Raw genomic sequence first — 21,110 nt, 5'->3', positions numbered from 1 at the left:
CCTCACTGTGTCACTCTGCAGTCTGTCAGCCAGAAACGAAACTTACCTGGAAAACAAAACTTAAATACGGTGTGAACAGCGTGACGAAAGGAAACAATAACACGAGTCAGCTGATCAGTTAAAGTAAGGAAAGCGAAAGTGAAACTGATGATAAATATGTGAGACAATAAAAACGAAAATTGTGTAGTTATGTGGGTTTCGTTTCACACGCAGAGAAGGAGGATTCAGGACTGGTAAGGAAGAGGTTGTATTTAAAAAGTGAGTGAAGAAAACTCGAAAATAAATAAATAAATAAATAAATAAATGAATAATAAAAGATCCCAGCAAACTCAGTGGTAAAGAGTATGTTTCCGTGGTACAGTGTGGGAAATGTTAATAATGCTGAGAGCTGGGCTCACATTTATACTTAATAATCTACAAATTACAAACAAACTACAGCACGTACATTATCATGTGAGCGTGAAATGTATTTTATTTGATTATAACTTTTCCAATCCCCCCACTAAGTAGGCTAAATATAGTAAGTAATACAGTTAAGCTAAAGTGTGTTATTATGCTCATTTGTGTTAGTCTTCATACTGTGTAATCATTTTTAACAGGTGGGGTTGCTGTGATCATAGACTGTGTGCCTGAGGTTATTAAGGATTTCAACTTAAATTAAAGTAATACTGAGCCAGGAGCAGGAGAAAATGGAGAGTCTGGAACAATCAGAAGCTTTTTGCTTGCAGGGATTGGTTAAGTATACACTGACGTCATTGTGTGAAACGTTGTCCTTGTTTGATGTGTAGTATCAATGCAGTAGTCATTTGGACATTTGGACTCTGTGGAGGTGGATAAGTGTAAGACATGCAAATGAGAGCTTGTAAATTAATTCAGGATCAGATATATCGACTGCCATAGACCATAGAAACAAGGGACATTTCTTGTTTATACACCACTTCGAATTTAGTCATCACAATTATTAACTCTTTCTTTATTTCACAGCTTGTCTTTTGTTCTTTCTTCCTACCCTCACCTCAAATGCCCCTGGCCTTGGTTCCCTTGCAACTGCCTGGAAATCAGTGCTATATTAAAGGAGACCTTTTGTACTTTCCCTTGTTTTCTATCACAGATATATTTTCAAAATGCTGGTTCCCCCACCTGAACATAGCCAAAGTTTAAAATAAATGTCTGTATAAATAGCCTTGGCTTGGTATGATGTCAGATAGAGCAGATATGGTCAGATAAGGAGGCTCCACCCACCGACTGCTCGTTTTGTTTGTGGAGGCAGCCAACCAAAAGAAACTTGGTTTAAAACAAAAGGGCTGGATTATTTTGAACATTGAATCACTAAATGCAATTAATTTGTATTTCTGCTGAGATGTAATACTTGGATACCTTACTACTTACTACTACTTATTACTTACCTTCCACATACAATCTTGGTGACTTTGCCCCCCGCCCCCCAAGAGCTCAGCAACAAGTTGAGCTCTTGCGTTGTGAGTTATGGGCGAGGTGTCATTGTTGACTGGAGGTAAATGTAATGCACAAATGCACAACTACAGTGTAAAGTCCCACTGCCAGTTTTTACTTTCCCATGGCAACTGCATGAATTTAATATGTTTTCACAACACAACATTTTTTTCATTATGTAAATGTAAAAACGTGTTTATAGTATCTCATTATTATTGTTGTCCACACTTGGCCCACACCAGTTCGCATATACAGCTAACAGATCAACTGAAGACACCATTGTTACACCATTGTTACAAAGCTCCACAAAGCTGGTTAGTCGACTTCAGAAGGAGGAAATCTGTGCTGCAGCCCATCAGCATCAATGGGGAGTGCGCAGAAAGGCTGTCCAGCTTCAAGTTCCTGGGTGTGCACATAGACACAGACCTCAAATGAGCTCTAACACCTTGGTGGTTGTAAAGAAGCCCCAACAGCGTCTCCATGTTATTGAGAATCCTCAGAAAAATGGAGCTGCTGAGCATCCACTCCTGTGGCTCCATTGAAAGTGTGCTAACATACTACATTTCTGTGTGGTTCTCCAGCTGCACCATGGCACATTAAATGGCACTTCAAAGGATAATTAATATGATTTGAATATGATATGAATATGATTTAAGAAAAAATCATTGGACATCTATGGGCTCAAAATGTGGTCATAAATATTTTGTACTTGTAAATCAGTTTTGTACTTGTAAATCAGGATTTGTATGCGTAAAAAGAATTTGTGTGTGTGTAAAAAAGATTTGTATGTGTAAAAAGAATTTGTGTGTGTTTAAAAAAGATTTGCGTGTGGACTTAGCCAAAAAAACCCCTGCAAGTTACAAGTACGAATTTTGACCCTATTTTTCTTCCTTTCATCTGATTGGTCAATGTCATGTCAATCACAAATGTAACAATCCAATCAGAGAACAGATGGGTTTGGCTGTCGGAGGGGCACTTTTTTGAACTGCAGGTCTTTGAAGGGTAATACAGTTTGAAGCTGGAGGATCTCTATATAAATATCCAATAGCAGCTAGGATAATAATAATAATAATAATAATTCATTCTTTAATTTGTTAACCTTTCATCCACTTTAAAGTCTACTGTGTTGTGTTTTGTTGTGTTTAGTTGTGCTTAGTGCTGACATTGGACAATTTTCCAATTTTGTTATACTATTGTACTAAATATGGCATATCATGTTTAGGTGGAAACTAGCAAGCTAATTTCCTGCTAACTTCTAACTCAGTTGAATTTAATAAATCTGTTTTCACGGATGCCTGAATGTTAAACTTAATTGTTCCATCAGCAACGCTGATCATTTTATTAAAGATGAAAGGATTTAGACAGTTTTTAACTCTCAGTGATGCCGCAGTGTTCCTTTGACTTTGGGACCTGAAGCAGACGGAGTTTCGGACCCAGATTACTCCGCAAGGCTCCTAACTACGGCAGCCGTAATGCTCCGGTGTTCTGAGAAACCATCCTACTCTGACAAAACGTCCTACCCGTATTATAATTTGACGGTGACTTGCGACTAAACCTAACCCTAACCCTACCCCTAACCATAACCCTAACCATAACCATAAACTTAAGAAGTATTCCGGATGGGTGAGAGAAAAAGAAGTTAATTCGGCGTTGGTGTTGTGCGCATGCACCGCGTCTGCGCAGAAACATTGGGTAGGATGTTTTTCCAGGTAGGATGGATTCCCAGAACACCGGCAAGCCATCAAGCGGTGCGCCTTCATAGCTTACCAAAGTCGTACTAAAACATTTTTGACAGATTTCTGCGGCCGTGTATTACATAAAATCGGTTTGAGGTCAGTAAGCACAACCAGAATTCATACATAAGGCGCACTGTCGATTTTTGAGAAAATTAAAGGATTTTAAGTGTGCCTTATAGTGTGTAAAATACACACTGTGCTGGTCAGTCACAGGAGCACGTTCAGTGAGAGACTGAGATTACCAAAAAGCACCACTGAACGACACAGGAAATCATTCCTGCCTGTGGCCATCTCCCTCTACAACTCCTCCATCTAACACACTGTATACTGCAATAGCTACACCCTTTTTGCAATGTATATGTGTATATATGTATATGTATGTGTGTGTGTGTATATATATATATATAGATATATTGTGCTATTTCTTACTTAGTGTATTGTCTCTCTTTGTTACTGTTTGTACTGGAGCACTGTAACCAAAATAATTTCCCCAGAGGGATCAATAAAGTATTCTCATTCTGATTCTAAGTGAAACTCATAAATGTAAAAAAAAAATGCAGAGATGAAGGACAATTTATTGAGACTATACAATACAATACAACTTTATTTATATAGCACGTTTAAACAACCAGCGGTACACCAAAGTGCTTTACAATAGAAACAGGAAAATTAAGACATGATTAAATAAAAGACTATTAACAAAGTACCACATATGTCAGGAGGTTGAGGGCACAATTATATAGGAATAAAAGGAAATATAAGAACAGATATAGCTAAAAGAAGAAAAGAATATATCACATATACCGCACATGCTTCAAATTATACCTTGATATGGATTTTAGGCCATGTCGCCCAGCCCTAATTTGGTGTTTATTTGCTGTTTTGTCGGTAGCGGCAGACTGCACAAGACAGCTACCCAGGAATTCTCTGTGCTAAATAAATGACAATATTTTGGTGATTGTCTTGTTTAGATATCTGAAGAATTTCATTGGATCACAAGCAAAGACCTCCTGGGGACCTTCACTGCATCCCTTGACAAATTTGTGCCTGGCCTGCTGAAACTGTACCGGTCTTAGAAGGGAGCTTTTTGTGAGGAGATGGAAGACCTCCTGGACAAACCTGATGAACAGGTAAGTGAAGTCCTTCTTTACCTGACATTTTTAGAGGAGAGTATGCTTTTATTATAACAGAAACAGAAAAAGATGTTGGCTTCTGCCAAAACACATCAGTGGACATGTCATATTTGGGCCTGAGCAGAGTGAAGCTGACCCCCCACCCACTTGGGTCAGCTTCACTCTGCTTTGGGCCTGCAGTCACTGCACCTGCACAAAGTCCAAGCTGAAGCCACCCAAATAAGCCAAAGGTAGGCTGTAACATTACCTTCCTTTCACTTTTTGACTTGTATTTTATGAGTTGCAGAACATTTTTATTCAAAGCCTGTGCAAAAAAAGGACTCTTCAGTGAGGAATACATAGCTTTGCGACAGGCAGCACTTCAATAATAATCTCTAATAAACAGACACTAACTAAGCCCCACCCCCACCTGTCTGTGCCTCCAGTGAGGCCGGTGGTATAGTAACCTCAGAGGTGATCTCTCATTTGCATAGATAGTGACTGCAAACCTGGCTGATGTAAATGGTAAATGGACTGGTTCTTATATAGCGCTTTTCTACTCTGAGCACTCAAAGCGCTTTATACAACTAATTCATTCACCCAATCACACAAGCACGTTTTTTCTAAGTTGTTAAGTGCTCACTGTCTAACATTCATACACATTCACACTGATGGATTCATCTGAGAGCAACATGGGGTTAGTATCTTGCCAAAGGATATTTGACATGCAGACTGGAGGAGTCTGGGATCGAACCACCAAACTTCCAGTTAGTTGCTGACCTGCTGATGTCAGCCTGTTATTGTAGATGTCAGTGATTACTAATCAGCAAAGGTGTGTTTAAGTCAGCACGAAAGACTGGAGTCACCTCTAGCTTTAGCTCATTGTTTAATGAATCAACAAAGGTCCTGATGTTGGTAACCTGTCAGTTTTAGGTACTGAGGGTCAGTCAGATTATATATATATATATGTATATATATATATATATATATATATATATATATATATATATATATATATATATATATATATATATATATATATATATATATATATATATAGATACACATGTACATATATACATATGTACATATGTGTGTATATATATATATATATATATACACATACACATATGTACATATGTATATATATACACATATGTACATATGTATATATATATACATATGTACATATATATACCGGAGTGTGTTTCGGCAGAACACACTCCGGTTCTGCCAAAAATGGAGTTTTTCCTTCCCACTGTTGTCAAGTGCTTGTTCATAGGGGATCATTTGATTGTTGGGGCTTTCTCTGTATTATTGCACAACCTTTATCTTACCATATATTTCAAGTTTATATGTTGTGAATTGGCTTGATTTAAATCAAATTGAACTGCATTCAATTAAAACCAAATATAACTTGTAATCGAATCTATTCAAATGTAAAGTCCTCTCACTCAATTTGGACAACTAGCACTGAAAAATACACTGACATCCTCTGTTTCCCAATTTGCAGTTTAGAGGTTGCTGTTTTATTCATGACTCAATACTTGAATGGTTTTATCCTGTTTATAAATAAACATTTAGAAAGGACATTGCTTCATTGTATGATTAATTCTTTGTCTGTGTCAGTCCTTAATACACACACATGTATACAATAATTCTAGTTGCCATAGTCTCTGGAGACGTGCTCTGTTTTCTCATACTTTTCTTCACTGTTTACCTCATTCTGCCCAATAAAATGTACAAATTTTTGTAAACAATTATGACTTGCTTTATGCCATTAAAAAAAACTGTCTCCATATGAGGACGTACTTGAAAAGAAAAAGTCACCACTTTGCATTTTACAAATCAAGTAAACAAACATGGGGCTATTTATCATATAACTAACTTTTAGGTATGTGGGATAGAAGGATAGGAGCTTTAAATGTTGTGCCTCCATAATTATTCTAGAGTCTTTACAGTGTTCAGCGCCTGCTGTGATTTGGTGCTACATACATAAACTTGAAGTGAATTAATCCACCTGTTCACAGGAGATCACAGGAAGATGACACCAAACATTAGAAGATCTTATTGTGCGCCACAGTAAAAGGGTGGTTTCTTGGGACTAAAAGCACATAATAAACTACAGCAGAAGCTCACATAAAGCAGGAAATAAGCAGGCACCACTTAATCTGCTAATGCACATTTCACACTTTTATTGTTATTTATTTATTAACCTTTATTTTACCAGGAAGATCCCATTGAGATTAAAAACCTCTTTTTCAAGGGAGACCTGGCCAAGATAGGCAGCAGCAAGTGTGTCACAGTTACAGAAATTACTCAATTAAACACAGGCAGCAACAACACACATGCAAAAAATAAATGAAAAAATAAATTCAATAAAATTCAGTAAAATTCAATAAAGTTGAAACAAAAATAAAAAATCTGTTAAAATGACAATCAATCTAATTGAAACAGTTGCATGTTATGGACTTGGCCTCAAGGATTCGTAGTTTAGATTTAAAAGCACTTGCCTCATTCACTAACAGTTCAAAGGTGCAAGATTACCATACACAGAATTAGGATATCTGCCTGACACATCTGGGGTTAACTGATATTAATTGTCAGAGGGGGAAGGTGGAAAATATCATGGCTAGTTTTGTTTGAAAGGCATCAACAGAAAAACAAACACACACACAGAAAAAAGTGATGAGGTGAAGAAAGACACAATAAGTCTGCTGTCGCTTTAGATGTCAGCAGCTACTTTGTATAGTCCTATATCTCTGATATTAGAAAAAATTTAAATGAGTTAAAATACACCTTTATTTTGATAGAGTTCAGATGGATGCCTAGCATGACTAATGAGTATATCCTCCAAAAAAAACAACAACAGACTTCTAATTCACTTAAACCGCTTTCTAATAAAGAGGAAGCAGTAATGTAACTCACCTCCTCAGTCGAGGTGCAGGGGTTACATTTTAGGTCTCCTTTTCCTTCTCCCCCCCCTCTCTCTTACATTCAAACCCTCTCTTAGTTCACACTAGAACAGGCCGCCACACCATCATTTGGTTTAATATGAGTGGAACAACTAAACCGCACAGACTTCATTTGATCAGTTAGTTCAACCTTTTATTAATATGTGCAAAGAGCTGCAAAGTTATATATACACATTGCAAACAATAAACACTTAATCCAAAATAAAAACACCTCTGCACATGAAGTGAAAACGTTTGCTCTTGCAGCGCTTTGCATCAACATGTATATGAGGTACATTTGAGATTTGATCTGTGCATAGGTGCATCTTTGATGTGGAGCTCAGAGATCCACAATTCAGCATGTTTCTGTTTCTCTGACCGTCAGGCTGGCTGAACCGAGGTCACGTCAGAGCTTTGTTTTTTATCTATATGTAACAGACAGTTGGTAGCTCTCCTTCCACGCATTTCATACCACACAGCAGGCAGACTGCTGGTTGGTTGACCAGAGTTTTTCAGTGCCTGTCTGCATTAACACATCTCGAGAGGCGTAGGTGCCAAAAAGTGAATCCGGAGCCGAATGTAGCAGCTGCAGCACGGCACACAGAGCAAATATTTTCATGGGGTAGTATCAGAAATAAGACCTTTGAATATGTAGTCCCTTTAACTTCTTTCCTTCTATTAAACCCTTTGACAAACAGCCATCCAGTGTCCTCTGACATGTGCTCTTATCATTTGTTCCTGATGCTCAGATACAATCCTGGACTCAACATATGTGGCTGTGTCGCTGTCCTTGCTATAGATATGTGTTAATGTGCAAAGTAAGGTTAAGAAACTTAACAAAAAAAATGCCCTCTGTTACATTTCATAGAAACCTTCATTGTGGAATGATTAAAAGCATAAGAAAAAAAATAACAATGTAAAAATAAAAAAATTATGAACACAATGAGAGTTAGATGAGGTTTTGATTCAAGAATAAGAATTAAAAAAATGAACACATGGTTCCCTGTGATGCTGCTGAACACGAGTACTTCACTTCAGAGATTTCAGCCGACACTGGTGTGACAGCGAGGGGAGTCATGGGACTACATCGTAATCTGTCCTGTGGGCCATTTAAAAGCAGCTTTGCCGTCAAAGCAAAAAAAACGAAAGAAACATTGCACCTTCATTCTTTTTTCTTACGTCCTTCTGACCTTTTCACCGTGTTTTCTTTGCGTCTTTATAACAAGAGTGTAAAGTTAATAGCAGTAAATGTCAAGGCTTTCTGATTCTCAGCGAGATAGAGCAAGCTAGAGGAGCAGAGAGGAATGTGTTAAATGAGGGTTAACTAACACACTGATCCCAGAACAGACCGCATGTACAAATCAAGTTCTCTCTGTAGTTCGTTTTCATCCTCCTAGTCCTCCTCCTCATCTCCTTGTAAGCCTGTTTTTATTCCTTGGGATGAAAAAGCAAAAAGGGGCCCGAATCTACTCCTGCAGGAACAATCGGTCATTGTTTTGTTTTGTTTTTTAAACTGCTGAGATATGAAGCGATCCTCGCTTGTTTATCTCTAGTTAGTCTGCAGTTTTTATGTTAACACAAAGGCATGAGTATTTTACTGACTCACTAACTGACACTGGCACTATCGGCGGTTTAGAGGCGGCGTATGTACACAGATTGAGGAGGATCTAAGTATGACGCGGATGACAGAGGAAATCGGGCGTGGCCCTCCTGTCAAAGTTCATTCCCACTTTGAGTTTTTGTTTCAGAGACGGTTCAGCCTGATGTAAATTCACTGCGAGAAGAAAAATACCCTATAAATCTATTAGCAGCTATGGTTTAGTTAGCAGAGCATAAACTAACACGTCACTTGGAGATAACTGTAGATTTTTCCTTCATGGTTTCAAATGTAAGCTGGCTGATTTGGTTCATTTTTGTTTTTTGTTTTAAACTGAGCAAACCTGGTCTTCTCCTGAGGACTGCTGCAGGTATCATGCAAGCATGTTAATTTAATAAAAGCCAACAACAACAAAAAAAAAAAAAACCCAAAATAGAATGAAACTCATTTCAGGAGACAAATAACACTGATAGAGACATTTTTTTGTACAGATGATTGGCAAACGGAAAGTTTCTAGAGAGTCGTGCACACACAAGTAGACTACTACAACATGCTACTTAGTTAGGGGAGTTTGGGAATGACAACGAAGCGGAACAAAATTAGACCCAAACATTGTCATGGAAACGAAAACACAAAAAAGCTGAGGGGAGGGAATAGAGAGGAGGAAAGCTAAGTTTGGATGCGGGGTTGCTGGAGGAAGGCGGGGAGGCAAAAGTTCTGAGGAACTTCAATGTTTTAGTCGCATGAAAAGAGACTTAAGCCACAAGTCTACTTACAAGAGAAAACTGTCAAGAATCACAATGATTAATAAGTTTTAACACTTGGTATTTTCGGTATTTTCAAAGGCTTTTCAGAAAGAATGGAAGTGGTGGTTCTCCCGCGTACCGCTCCGCCCGCTCAGTTCTTCGTCAGGCCGCTGCGCCGCCTCGCCAGCTTAGATCTGCAGGGAGAGTTTTACGTTGTGAGGAGAAGGGAATGTTTTTGAAGGGTGCAGAAGCTGCACGTTTCACTGTGGTGTGAGAGGAGCGTGTGTGTCTGTGTGTGTGTACCTTATCGTTCCTGCTAACAGAGGATTAAAAGCGTACAGCCAGTCGTTCAGGTCTTTCTCGTTGTTGGCCTGCAGGAGGATGCCTCCATGTTTTGTGCACACTGCAAATGTGTTGGGCGTCTGAAAAGAAAACATCACATTATATTCATGTTCATTCAAATGATAAATCCCAGTCCATTTGCCATTTCATCAATCAATGTGTCCAAAACTGGCCAACGTCCACCAAAACAATTCGAATGAATTCTCATCAAAGACAAGCGTGTTACATCCAGCCTTTCTCTATCCTGCCTCAAACCTTAAGCATGGCCTGCTGGTCTTCACTGTATTCCACCTGTGCTGTGGAGAAGTTGAGGACGCCTCGCTCCACGGGGTCCTGGTCGCTGTTGTAGATGAAGACGTAGGGCCGGCGAACAACCACAAAATGCTTCCCCCATGAGTTAGAGCGAGGCTCCACGAAGCTTAGAAGACCCTTCTTGGACACAACAGATCTGAAAAGAAGAGATTTTATTCATTTATTTATTTTTTAAGAGAGCGCTTGTTTTTCTGAGGAAGAAGCAGAGTTGGTTTGTTTCCAGCTGAAATCATCCAGGCTCAGGAATTTGAATCGATCCACATCATTTCTGCTTGAACTAGAGAACATGAGTATCGACTTACATTTGGTCTGTGAGACACATGTCATAGTGACAGTATTTGGGTTAATATGGCATTACTCACCCTGGTCGCATTTCTTCAATATCAGGCACCAAGTTCAGGAACTCGTTCTTTGCAGCCCGCGCAAGGTAGGAGGTCTCCAGAGTGGGAACCATCGGGAAGTTTTCATAGTCTGAGCAGGAGGGACTGGAGGCACGTGAGCTGTTCTCAGGGGTCCTTTAACACAAATCACACCAAGTTAGAATCAAATAGATAACCTGTCAATAACCGTTTGCAGATCGAGGTCAATGTTCCTAAAAATATGTTTACTTCTGGCCCATGGAGCCACAGCTGCCGCTCTTTAAACATGTTTCATGTCCGCTCACCTGGGCTTCCAGTGTCAGACATCTTACACAAGCTCAGCTCGTAGAGCCCAGTCACTCAGTTGCTGTAATGAAGCAGAAGTTATGAACAAGGAAACTTTGTAACAGGGCAGATATCTTTGATTGTGAAACAGAGATGGCCACAGTACAGCAGCCCAGATTTACCAGTCAGGCGTTTTGGAGTATCCAGTCCCAAAGAGGTTCTTGAGAGAACGGGGTGGGGGAAATCTCGGCGTCTCGGGAGTAAAAGACCGTGCAGAGGTCTTTGGTGATAATGGCAGGCTGGATGCAATGGTCCAGCTGCAGTGAGGAGATAAAGGGTGTGTGTTAGACACGATGACATCAAGAGACTTAAAAACACGTACAAACAGGTACAACACGGCGGAGCAGCGGCTGACCTCCAGATACGCAGATGAGGTCATGTAGATCTTCTCTCCATAGGGAGTGACGCGGTTGAGCAGGAGGGAGTTGTGCAGGGAGCTGTCCCACACTGCCTCAAAGTCCTGAAAAAGACAGAAAGAGGAAAAGTTAGCTTGACAGCATTATTTTTTATGAAGTCCTACTTGGTGCTAACATTACAAGGTCTCTGTTTACAGCAGTGTGTCATGTTGTTAAAAAGGTGAGTGAGGAGAGCACAGTACTGACATATCAGGAAGTGAACACAGTGACTGAAGCGGTGTTCACATTCCTCCTTTAATCATGACAAAACGTGAGGAATCGCACTGAGGTGAGACCTTGACAACAGACAAATCAGGAGCCACAGAGTGTCAAGTGTCAGCCGACACCAATCGGGACAATGATAAGAAAGAAATTCATTTACAGACACGTGAAAAAGCAGTTTAAGGTTCTAGATCTGGATTATTACAACACATCATTATTTATTTAAAGCAACCCAAAATGAACAAATGACTATAACCAAGTACATCCTGTGATTCAGCAGCTGATAGAACCAACTTTAGCAGCAAAAACTTGAGGTAATCATTTTTTATTAGTGTTTCACAGCAGTGTGGACGGATTTCTGGCCCATTTGTCTTTACAATGTTTCTTCGGTTCATTGAGGTTTGCAGATATTTATTCATTCACAGCTTACTTAACGTTCAATCATGTTGAAGTCTCAACTTTGAGCCACTGCAGCACCACTCTGTTGTTGCTTTGCTGCTGCGCTCTGGAGTCACTGACCCAACCATGATGTCATTTGACTCTAGAATACTTGATGGCTCACTCAGTGACCTGGACACTTTGCAGTAGGGGTGGGTTTTGATAATCGATAAATCGATTCATTAAAATCCTGAATCATTTTTTTAATATTAATTTATTTTGCCTGAAAGGCCAGAATCTCAGGTTAAACCTCACAACATTTCAAGAACCACCAAACAGCTAAAACAGTAAATGAGAGCAGGTACACGGATTCTGCACAAAGACGTAAACACAAAGCGCGGACCTGCGGATCAGAATCAGTGAGATGTCGCATTTCTCACCCGACTGCACGGACACGGTCGGGGCTGAAAGCCGTCAGCTCGCCGATTCCGAAGTTTCGGCGTGTCCGGACTTTGTGTTTACGCCCTTTTTGCGCTGATTCTAAAGCTGTTAGTTTATCTCTCTCCAAACAATATTGACCGAACCAGCAGCAAAAGAAGATCCAAACTACGCTTCACAAAAACATCGTCATGAATTCACTCTTACTTTTGCTGTTTTGCTTCCACCACACTTCATGCACAGCTCTCTCTCTCTCTTGCTCTCTCTGTATACTTCAAAAACAGTTTCCAGTCCAAAAATCTGTTTTCTGCATTATTCGCTTGCTTGTTACGCACAAGTCTACAGTTGTTTACAGCGCTGTCGGACGCTGTTTCTTTTCCTTACTTCCGAAAAGAAAAGCTAATTTCTGCTGTTCATTAGGCTTCTGAACAAATGTAAACTTTTTAAAATTATGCAAAATGCAAAACGCTTAGCCGTGTCTCTAATAAAACCGCTGGAACTTCAGAGGTAATGTTCATATGTTGATTTTTGGTTTTCTTTCGTTTTTGATTACTGCAGAATATTTTTATAAAATCCCAGGCCAGGAAAATCACCTTCATGTTTTTCTGTGTTTTATCTTCAGCTACTTTGACACAGAGGCGTCTGCTGTGATGCTTACACCTTGGATAAAGTCTTGCGAGTGTCAGCTTCCTTTTTATAGATACAAAAATATGTAAATGTACTGATCTGAATTATAATATTTCTGACTGAGGCAAAATTTCCCAGATTTAAATCGAATCGAATCGATTCTAGAAATCAGTGACGATACCCAGCCCTACTTTGCAGGTTCTTTGGCAGCAAAAAAAAGCCCAAATAATCATCACCCGAGCAAAACCGTTGGTATGAGGTGTTTGTGCTGATATGCCGTGTTTGGTTTTCAACAATGTTGAAGCTGTGCATTAGGGCTTAGGTTTTCAACTTTGCAAACCTAATCCATGCTGCCATGTTGTATTTAGAGGGAAAATGGTTTCTCCTGGAAGTCTTTCCAAACAGCCCATATTTGTTGAGTCTTTTTCTAATTGCACTGTCATGAACTCCAACATTTAGCATGCTAACTGTGGCCTGTAGAGCCTCAGATGTCTGGGGTGAATTTTCTGGGACGTCCACTCCTGGTAAGATTGGAAACAGTCTTCCATTTTTTAAATTGCGAATAATCTTTCTTGCTGTAAAATGATCGACTTCAAAGCCTTCCCACATTCATGGGTATCAACAACTGCTTCTCTCCTCCTCAGTATGTTACCACTTACCTGAATACGCCACACCAGGAAACTGACAGTAGTGGTTACACTTACTGATGATCTAGTGCACTTGATTAGCACTTGGCTAATACTGACCCTCTTAAATAATTATGGAAATAGTCTTGGATGTACTTAGTTTTTGAAACATCTGAATTTCAGCTCAGTGTTTGTTAAATAAATAATGACGTGGTATAATGTGTTCTGTGCTGTTCATCTGAGGTTGCATTTACCTCATATTAAGACCTACTAAGGACCTGATTTTTTTTTTATTTATGTCCTGATACATAAAACCAGAGAGCTCACATAACTGCATATGGTCAGAATAGACCGCACACATGGATACAAATGACTGCCTTGCAGCAGCAATCTTAAGACCATCACTATGGGCGTTTCTCAATATGCGTACTTGTGCGTACTTGCGTTCTCGTGTACTCGTGATACGTCATCAGTCGGAGACCAAGTACTGTTCCAATTCGAAGTACGCATCAAGCCGAGAACGCGAAAAAGTCCCGGATGTGTTCTCGCTCCGCCCGTTTTATCGAGCATGCATCGGTGTGGACTTGGTACAGCTAAATATCCCAGAATGCATTTCGTCCAGGACAGCGGACTCCCGGCACATCGTTGTCAACCCCCGCCCCCGCCCGCGGTCTTTCCACTACTCAGGTTAAAGAAACCCCAGCAGCTGTTTATCGTATTGTGTGTCCACTAAAATGAAAATAGAAGCGTTCTAACATCTCACCTGCTTGTTTTTATTAAGGTATGTACACGTATGTACATGTACACTATTTTTATTATTAGAGGTTTCACTACTGCGGTTAAAAATGATATATAAGTCACTTAGATCACTTCCAAATGTTAATGTTAGGTTTATTTGAGTGTTGTATTTGTTCCTGAGTAAACCGGTTTGCCTGTGATTAAAGTTAAGCTTCATAACATGTTGCTCACAGTTACATTAAGAGGGGACGGCAGTAAAAACTCCGGACCTGTGACATCATCACGTACGCTGGTGTTCCAATTGTACAAATCACGAGTCCGTGCTCGCGTTCTCGGCGAGTCCGTACTCCCGTGCGTTCTCGGCCAGTACGTACTCGCCGGGAACGTGAGTACGTACTCGCGTACTTGAGAATTGAGAAACGGCCTATGAGCTCCATACAAGGTTACACTGTTCCTGTTATTAACAGCAGGGGGCACTATCAGCCACAGACTGAGAGCCAGATATGCTCTGCTGGTGCCTCATTGTTACTGAGGAAAGACTCTATAGTGAGAAACAGCTGAGGGGGAAAACACTGATCTGGAAACGTCTGAGTGTTACAGAGGATATACATAGCACTGTGGTTGAGTGTCACACAATCACAAACAAATACAGCAAAGTACTAAAAAGGGTGTTGCCTCCAAAGATCGCTTTTACTATTTTGGAGCTTAGGAGGCTTAATAACAACAGGCATGAATGAAGACAGATCAGAACAGCTGTTTTATCACAGCATCCAGTACCAACACAATCATCCACACTCAAGAGCCTGTTGGCTTCAGAGTCAGCAGCTGAATGTCTAAAATATGAAATGTAATTTTTTGGTCCATCAGCTACAGCATGAACTGCTTAAAGTGAGAAGCAGCCTAAAGCCCGACAGATTCATCTTTCCAGACTGAAAATATCTCAGAGTGAACCGAGTGGTGCGTTTTCAGTGTGATCTCACAAAGTCAAATCCCTTTAATGATGTTCTGTCCTGTCTTCCTCTATCAAAAGCACACAAACACTAGAAAACATTGTTTCTGTGCTTTGGGGGTTTTGTTTTCTACAGAGAGGTATAGTACGACTAGACCCTAAAGGTAGGCTGCTCACCTACAACCAGCTCATGAACATCTTTCCAATGGAGCTCGCTGCCCTTCTCGTGGATGAGGGTCACTGTGATCCTCCGCTGGATCCCCTGCAGCAAACATAAAAGGAGCTCAGGATCACAGTGAGCACAGCTAGAGCAACATTACGCTTTAAAAGAAGATATTCAACTGTGTACAAAGGAAGCAGTTACCACTGTGTGAGGAATAAGAAAACAACATGTGCACCAATCCTGTACCTGGTGCAGCAGGTAGGTACCATGGCAGGGCAGGCCTCCACTGTGATCCACGATGGCTGGGATGTACCTGTGCATGGAGGGAGGAGGTGACACAACATCCCAACTTATAATATTCTTCGTGGAGATAATTTTTATGGTTCCTTTAAAGCTTGTGCGTGAATATAACACTCCAGGTGGATACTCACTCTCCAGTGGGCTCCAGCTCGCTGATCTCAAACCAGACCAGCAGGTCGTACTTGCTGACACACTGACCCAGGTTGGATTTGGTGATGGTGTTCAACTTGGTGGCTGGAACTGGCACACACACACACACACACACACACACACACACACACACACACACACACACACACACACACACACACAAGCCCAACGTTAACAAGTGGGAATTTGTCTGAATTTACGAGAAGATGAATAAAAGTGAGGAGTATTTACTACATGCTTTGAGTGACTAAATGGAGGATGGATAGGTGACGTGAAAACACTACTGACCCTTTATACTGAGCCAATAGCTCACACACTTCTATTAATTCCGTCTAAAGAGCCAGTAATCACAGAGGATAGATACTGGAAGCATACTGAAATGTTAGGAGGAACTAAATCACAGATCACAACACCAGTGGCAGCACCCTGCTGTCTCACACATCGGCATCACGGTCCTGTTGAAACGGGCTAATTGCTAAAGCTCTCAGTTGCATTCGTCTATACGCAATATGATGGAAAAAAACAATTTTAACAAACAATTAAAAAAGGAACAAGTAAAAGATCTACTATAGCCAAAAGAAGACCATTTACAGACTATAGCGCTGTGAAAAACTATTTGCCTCCTTTCTGATTTCATATCTTATTCCATATTTGTCACACTTACACGTTTCAGATCAATCCATTTATAACGTTAGATAAGAATGTCTAATATTAAACGGCACTTTTCAAGGGCAAAAAGCTATCCAAACATACTTGGTCCTATATGAAAAAGTATTCGCACCGAAAACCCGATGCCTTGTGTGTCACCTCTGACACCAAGAACTGCAGCAAGCGTTTGGTGCTAGAGGTCACATTTTGAGTTTGTGAAGATATTTAAGGTAGACACACGTAATTAGCGGCAGGTGTGTTGTTGATCGGGAGGAAGCAAACAGTTTGTGACCGCTGTGCTGCTGTTAAATCCTAGAAATAAAGAAACTGAAGAACAAGATGAGTAAGGCTGGAGTTATTGGACTGTATCAAGTTTAATAAGTTTCAGTTTTCAGTTTTTATTTGTCATATGCAAGTTAGCACAGGGTCAACATTGCAATGAAATGTGTTTGACGAGCAGCAGTCACTCAGCAGCATGATACAGTAGGAGAAAATATAATAAAATATAATAAAATAAAATAAAATAAAAAATAGAAAAATAGTAAGGAGCAAAATATTAGAGAGACATGGTAAAAGAGAAAAGATGACTAAATATATATGTATCTATAAATATAAATATATGTACACTAGTGATTAAATAACAAAATCTTGAAAAGAAATATGACGGGAGGGCAGATGGGATATTGCACAGGAATGAGCAGCAGAAAATTACAGTATTCAATACAATAAGTTCATGCATACCAGTGACATCGCGTCACCCTCGCCAACAAACACCCCAGTGGCTTCAAGCCTGGGCTTAGCCTCTACAGGAAGCTTTCAGCCATGTGTGTCCATCACAAGCCCACCACCATGATCTCAGGTCTTGAGGCAACAATCATGAAAACTAATCTTAACTGAGAGTGTTGGATGTCCTCATTGTTGCAGAGCACATGGACAGCATACTCACCTGCTTCTGTGGGCCAGCAGCGCATGTCACACCATCCATCACCCTTGTCATCACATTCAATCTTGGTCTGAGAGAAACCTGAAGAGAAATAGAGCAACTTCAGAGAAAAAACTGAAGCTGATCAGCACATGCTTTCAGGACCCCCCTTGTACCAACATTGGGTCCAACAGCCTCCACCACAAAGTCAGCAGATTTACCAACAACGCCTCCTTCCAGTCCAGGACCCCAGGCCCTCACCTTCTGCTGGCCAGCCTCAGTGCCAATCTTAACCTCCATGGGACTAAACAGAGCACAGAATGATCAGTCACAATGGCAAGTTGGAGTATTCCAGTTATTGTACGGTTTGCATGCCCATGTGTAGCTGCGTGGAATATGTTCCAGGTGTGGTGGGGTAATACTCAAATCCAGACACACCATCGCCAACATCTTTCCGTTTACACGGACCCTCAAGACCCTCTGTACACACAGCAAAATGCCTTTGCATTATTTCTTTTAATCAAGTCTTATCTGATCATTTTAGGAAGAAAGAAAACACAAGCGTCCCCAGTCTGTTTATAGTAAAACCAGAAACGGTAAATTAACAATTCACTTTAATCATGCATTAACAATTTGTTGGCCGCTTAGAACAACATTTAAAAAACAAAAAACCCACAGCTCAGAGTATAAATCCCTTTGAGGCAATAATAATTTTAGGTTACTTTACAAAAGTAAAAAAAAAAAGAAAAAAAAAAAAGAAATGGTACATTTTAAAATCCTTTGTTTATGGACAGAATTCTTCCTGTTGGACACAAGAAGCAGACTCCAAGAAAACTCTGAGACTCTACAGAAGTCTGATTAGGCTGCTGTTCATGCAACTGGCTCACTGTGGTGTGATAATAGTGCGTTTCTTGCAAACAGTTTGCAACAAAAAACTGAATGTCCTTCACGTGATCCAAAGTGGGGCCTTCAAACAGTCCAGCACCTGGAACTGTTTGTGTACTTCATAATATATTGCTATTATCAATGATAAAAGCACACAGTAGAATAAAACTGTAAGAAGTCATCAGTTGATGCAGTTTAAGGACACTTGTTCTTCTGTGCAGTCTCACCTGGAGCTCACGTTTCTAGTTCATGCCATCATGACCAAAGATTCTTAAATTAATAGTTTAAAGATGTCCATGAATGCACTGCTAACTGCTCTTCAACCTTATAAAGATCAACATGCATTTTGAATAAGAAACACTTTTACAAAACCAAAAGCTTCACTGTACTTAGTGATTTATCTGTCTAAAAAACAGGTTCAGTTTGTAACTGAGAGAGCGGCTCGGTGGCGCTGAATTATATTTCCAATAGAAACACAATTTCATATGTTGTAGTAACAACACACTGCCACAAGATGGCACCCTAGGCCTACTTCACCATGCTGTTCCAGTAAAAAAGAAAAAGTGACAGAGCCTTGAAAGAGTGACAGAGATACTTTTTATGAGTCACCTTTTCTGTAGAATGAAGAAGTGCTTCCCTTCTTTTAAAGTAAATACAGGCTTACAAAGATCCTCTAAACATGTTTCTGAAATAATCCTAAACACAATCATTAAATCAAAAATGCAAGAAACAATTTATTTAATCACTCTTCTTAACTTAATTCCTTAACTTAGTAAAAAAAAATAGACAAAAACTTTTCTGCTGTCTCACCTCTGTCAGTTTTCATGCTGTTGCAAGAACAGGTGCAGGTGGAACTTTGACTTCACTGTGGTTTGTATGTGCAGGCAGGAGTGTGACATCTCAGAACAGCAGAGGATTGTGGAGCACGGTGACTCCTGCTGCGACGCCCCCGTCTGAGAGTCCTGAGCTCTTGGTCCTCAGCAGATGGCCCACACACTCACTTATCACCATGTGTTTACCCTGTCTGTAAGAAAACAAAGAAAAGGCTAACATTAGAAACAGCCACCAACCAATCCCTTTTACTCCACCACTGCTCTACCTCCTGGCTGTAGCTCAGGAGGTAGGTCACCTACTGATCGGAAGGTTGGAGGTTCGATCCCAGGCTCCTCCAGTCTGCATGCCAAGTGTCCTTGGGCAAGATACTTTTTTTTTTTTTTTTTTTTGTCTGTCCCATTTGGTTGTTTAGCCGTCAGAATTGTTGTCTGAAGACCAACAAGGATACCAAATGGATTTATTTTGCCAAATGGATCATCATGGCATTGCCGTATTGGTCCATTTGATCAACTTTTGTTGTTATTATTTATTTTATTTTCAGTAGTTACAGATGAGACAGACATGATTGGGGGATAGGAAAGGGAGAAAGAAAGAGAGGAAGGAAAAGAAAAACAGAAGGGAAGAGGGACAGTGAGAAAGGGCACTTACAAAGACAAAGAGAAAAAAAAAATCTCCTGGATCACCTGTTGAGAGAAAAAGAATAGAAAACAAGCAAAAAAACAAAACAAAGCAACATACTAAACACAACACCATCATGTTAATCTAGCTAAGTGTAAACAGCAATAAATACTAAATATTGAATGTTGTTGTGCAGCACAGACAGCGCACAATGTGCTTTGAAGTAGCAGCTAAGAAAGGTGTAGTTTATGTCTACGAACAGTGAACACCCATGTGCACACCCGTGTGGATCAGCGCGCTTGTATACAGAAGGTTTCCTCATGTAACGGTCTGCTAGAGGGTGTGGAGGGCCATAGCCCCGTCCCCCAGGGCATGAAGCAGGCATGGAGGAGATCCAGGCTCCAGACATCCAGGGACCCCAGAGTGCGAGAGCCCAAGGAGTACCACCGGAGGGGCATCCGTGCCACCCTCCTGGGAAGGGCTGAGGAGATCCCCAGACGAGGGGTCACCCAGTAGCCACGGAGCAGAAGCCAGAGGGGGCTGCACTGGCGCGCCCGCCGGCTCTGCCGGCAGCCAGCTGTGCCAGAGTGAACCGAGCTGCAGGCCCCGAGGCCGGAGGTTCGAGGGCCCCCTTTGCCCCGGAAGAGGCCTGACCGAGCGACAGGCACCAGGCCCCGCCAAGTAGCCACCGGGAGTGAGCTGGTGTATACCTGAGCGCCCAGCCCCGGACACCAGAAATCTGAGCCATGATCTGAGTAACCCTCATCACTAGGGATGGGTACCGGTGTCCGGTGCCATGATGGCACCGGTTCTGACATAAACGGTAGTAACCAGACCGAAAAGCAGCGCACATTTCGGTGCTTTATTTCGGTGCTTTTTTTTTTTCCTGAGCCAATTCTAGCCAATCGTTTTACGTTTCCGAGGATAGTAGGCGGGCCCAGGTACGTACGTTCTTTTAGAGCAGAGCTACAGATTAAAAATGCCCAAGGCGAAGCGGTCAAAAGTCTGGCTGTACTTCGCAGCAAAAGATGCAAACTCAGCAGCCTGCAACAAGTGCTTTAAGCTGATACTGTGATACTGTCAAAGGAGGTAACACCTCAAATCTGATGAAACACCTGGCGACGCATAGCGGTTTTTTTTAAAGCCGAGAAATGCACCGTATTTGATAGCTTGCTGCGAGACCTCACACCGAGCACATCTACTGCGGGTGTGGTGCCTGTTATCGGACCTGGAGTTAGCAACATCCCCCAAAAACTCGAAGA

At 40.9% G+C, this 21,110-nt stretch overlaps 1 protein-coding gene across 1 annotated transcript; it reads right to left on the bottom strand.

Annotated features, from left to right (window-relative positions):
- Positions 1-9,748: 9,748 nt before the first annotated feature.
- On the bottom strand, positions 9,749-20,614 carry LOC134630583 (kinesin-like protein KIF1B). The gene is made up of 11 exons (XM_065471464.1): positions 20,559-20,614; positions 17,688-17,815; positions 17,536-17,613; positions 15,923-16,031; positions 15,738-15,804; positions 15,510-15,590; positions 11,078-11,415; positions 10,614-10,766; positions 10,195-10,387; positions 9,901-10,019; positions 9,749-9,791 (listed from the first exon to the last, which is right to left on the bottom strand). The coding sequence occupies exons 1-11, from the start codon at positions 20,612-20,614 to the stop codon at positions 9,749-9,751; spliced, it is 1,365 nt and encodes a 454-aa protein (XP_065327536.1).
- Positions 20,615-21,110: the final 496 nt, after the last annotated feature.

This window comes from Pelmatolapia mariae, linkage group LG7, assembly GCF_036321145.2.
Source record: "Pelmatolapia mariae isolate MD_Pm_ZW linkage group LG7, Pm_UMD_F_2, whole genome shotgun sequence".
Taxonomy (NCBI): Eukaryota; Metazoa; Chordata; class Actinopteri; order Cichliformes; family Cichlidae; genus Pelmatolapia; species Pelmatolapia mariae.
The sequence above is the reverse complement of the archived record's forward strand: the minus strand, read 5'-3'. Positions and strand labels throughout refer to the sequence as shown.

Bases quoted from the DNA above. Each gene is read 5' to 3' on its own strand.
- LOC134630583 (XM_065471464.1), bottom strand. From the start codon at position 20,614: ATGAGGGTTACTCAGATCATGGCTCAGATTTCTGGTGTCCGGGGCTGG. The intron at 15,805-15,922 runs GTGAGTATCCAC...CTCCATGCACAG, and splicing joins GAGCTGGAGCCCACTGGAGA to GTACATCCCAGCCATCGTGG. The intron at 9,792-9,900 runs GTACACACACAC...CTCTCCCTGCAG, and splicing joins CTGTTAGCAGGAACGATAAG to ATCTAAGCTGGCGAGGCGGC.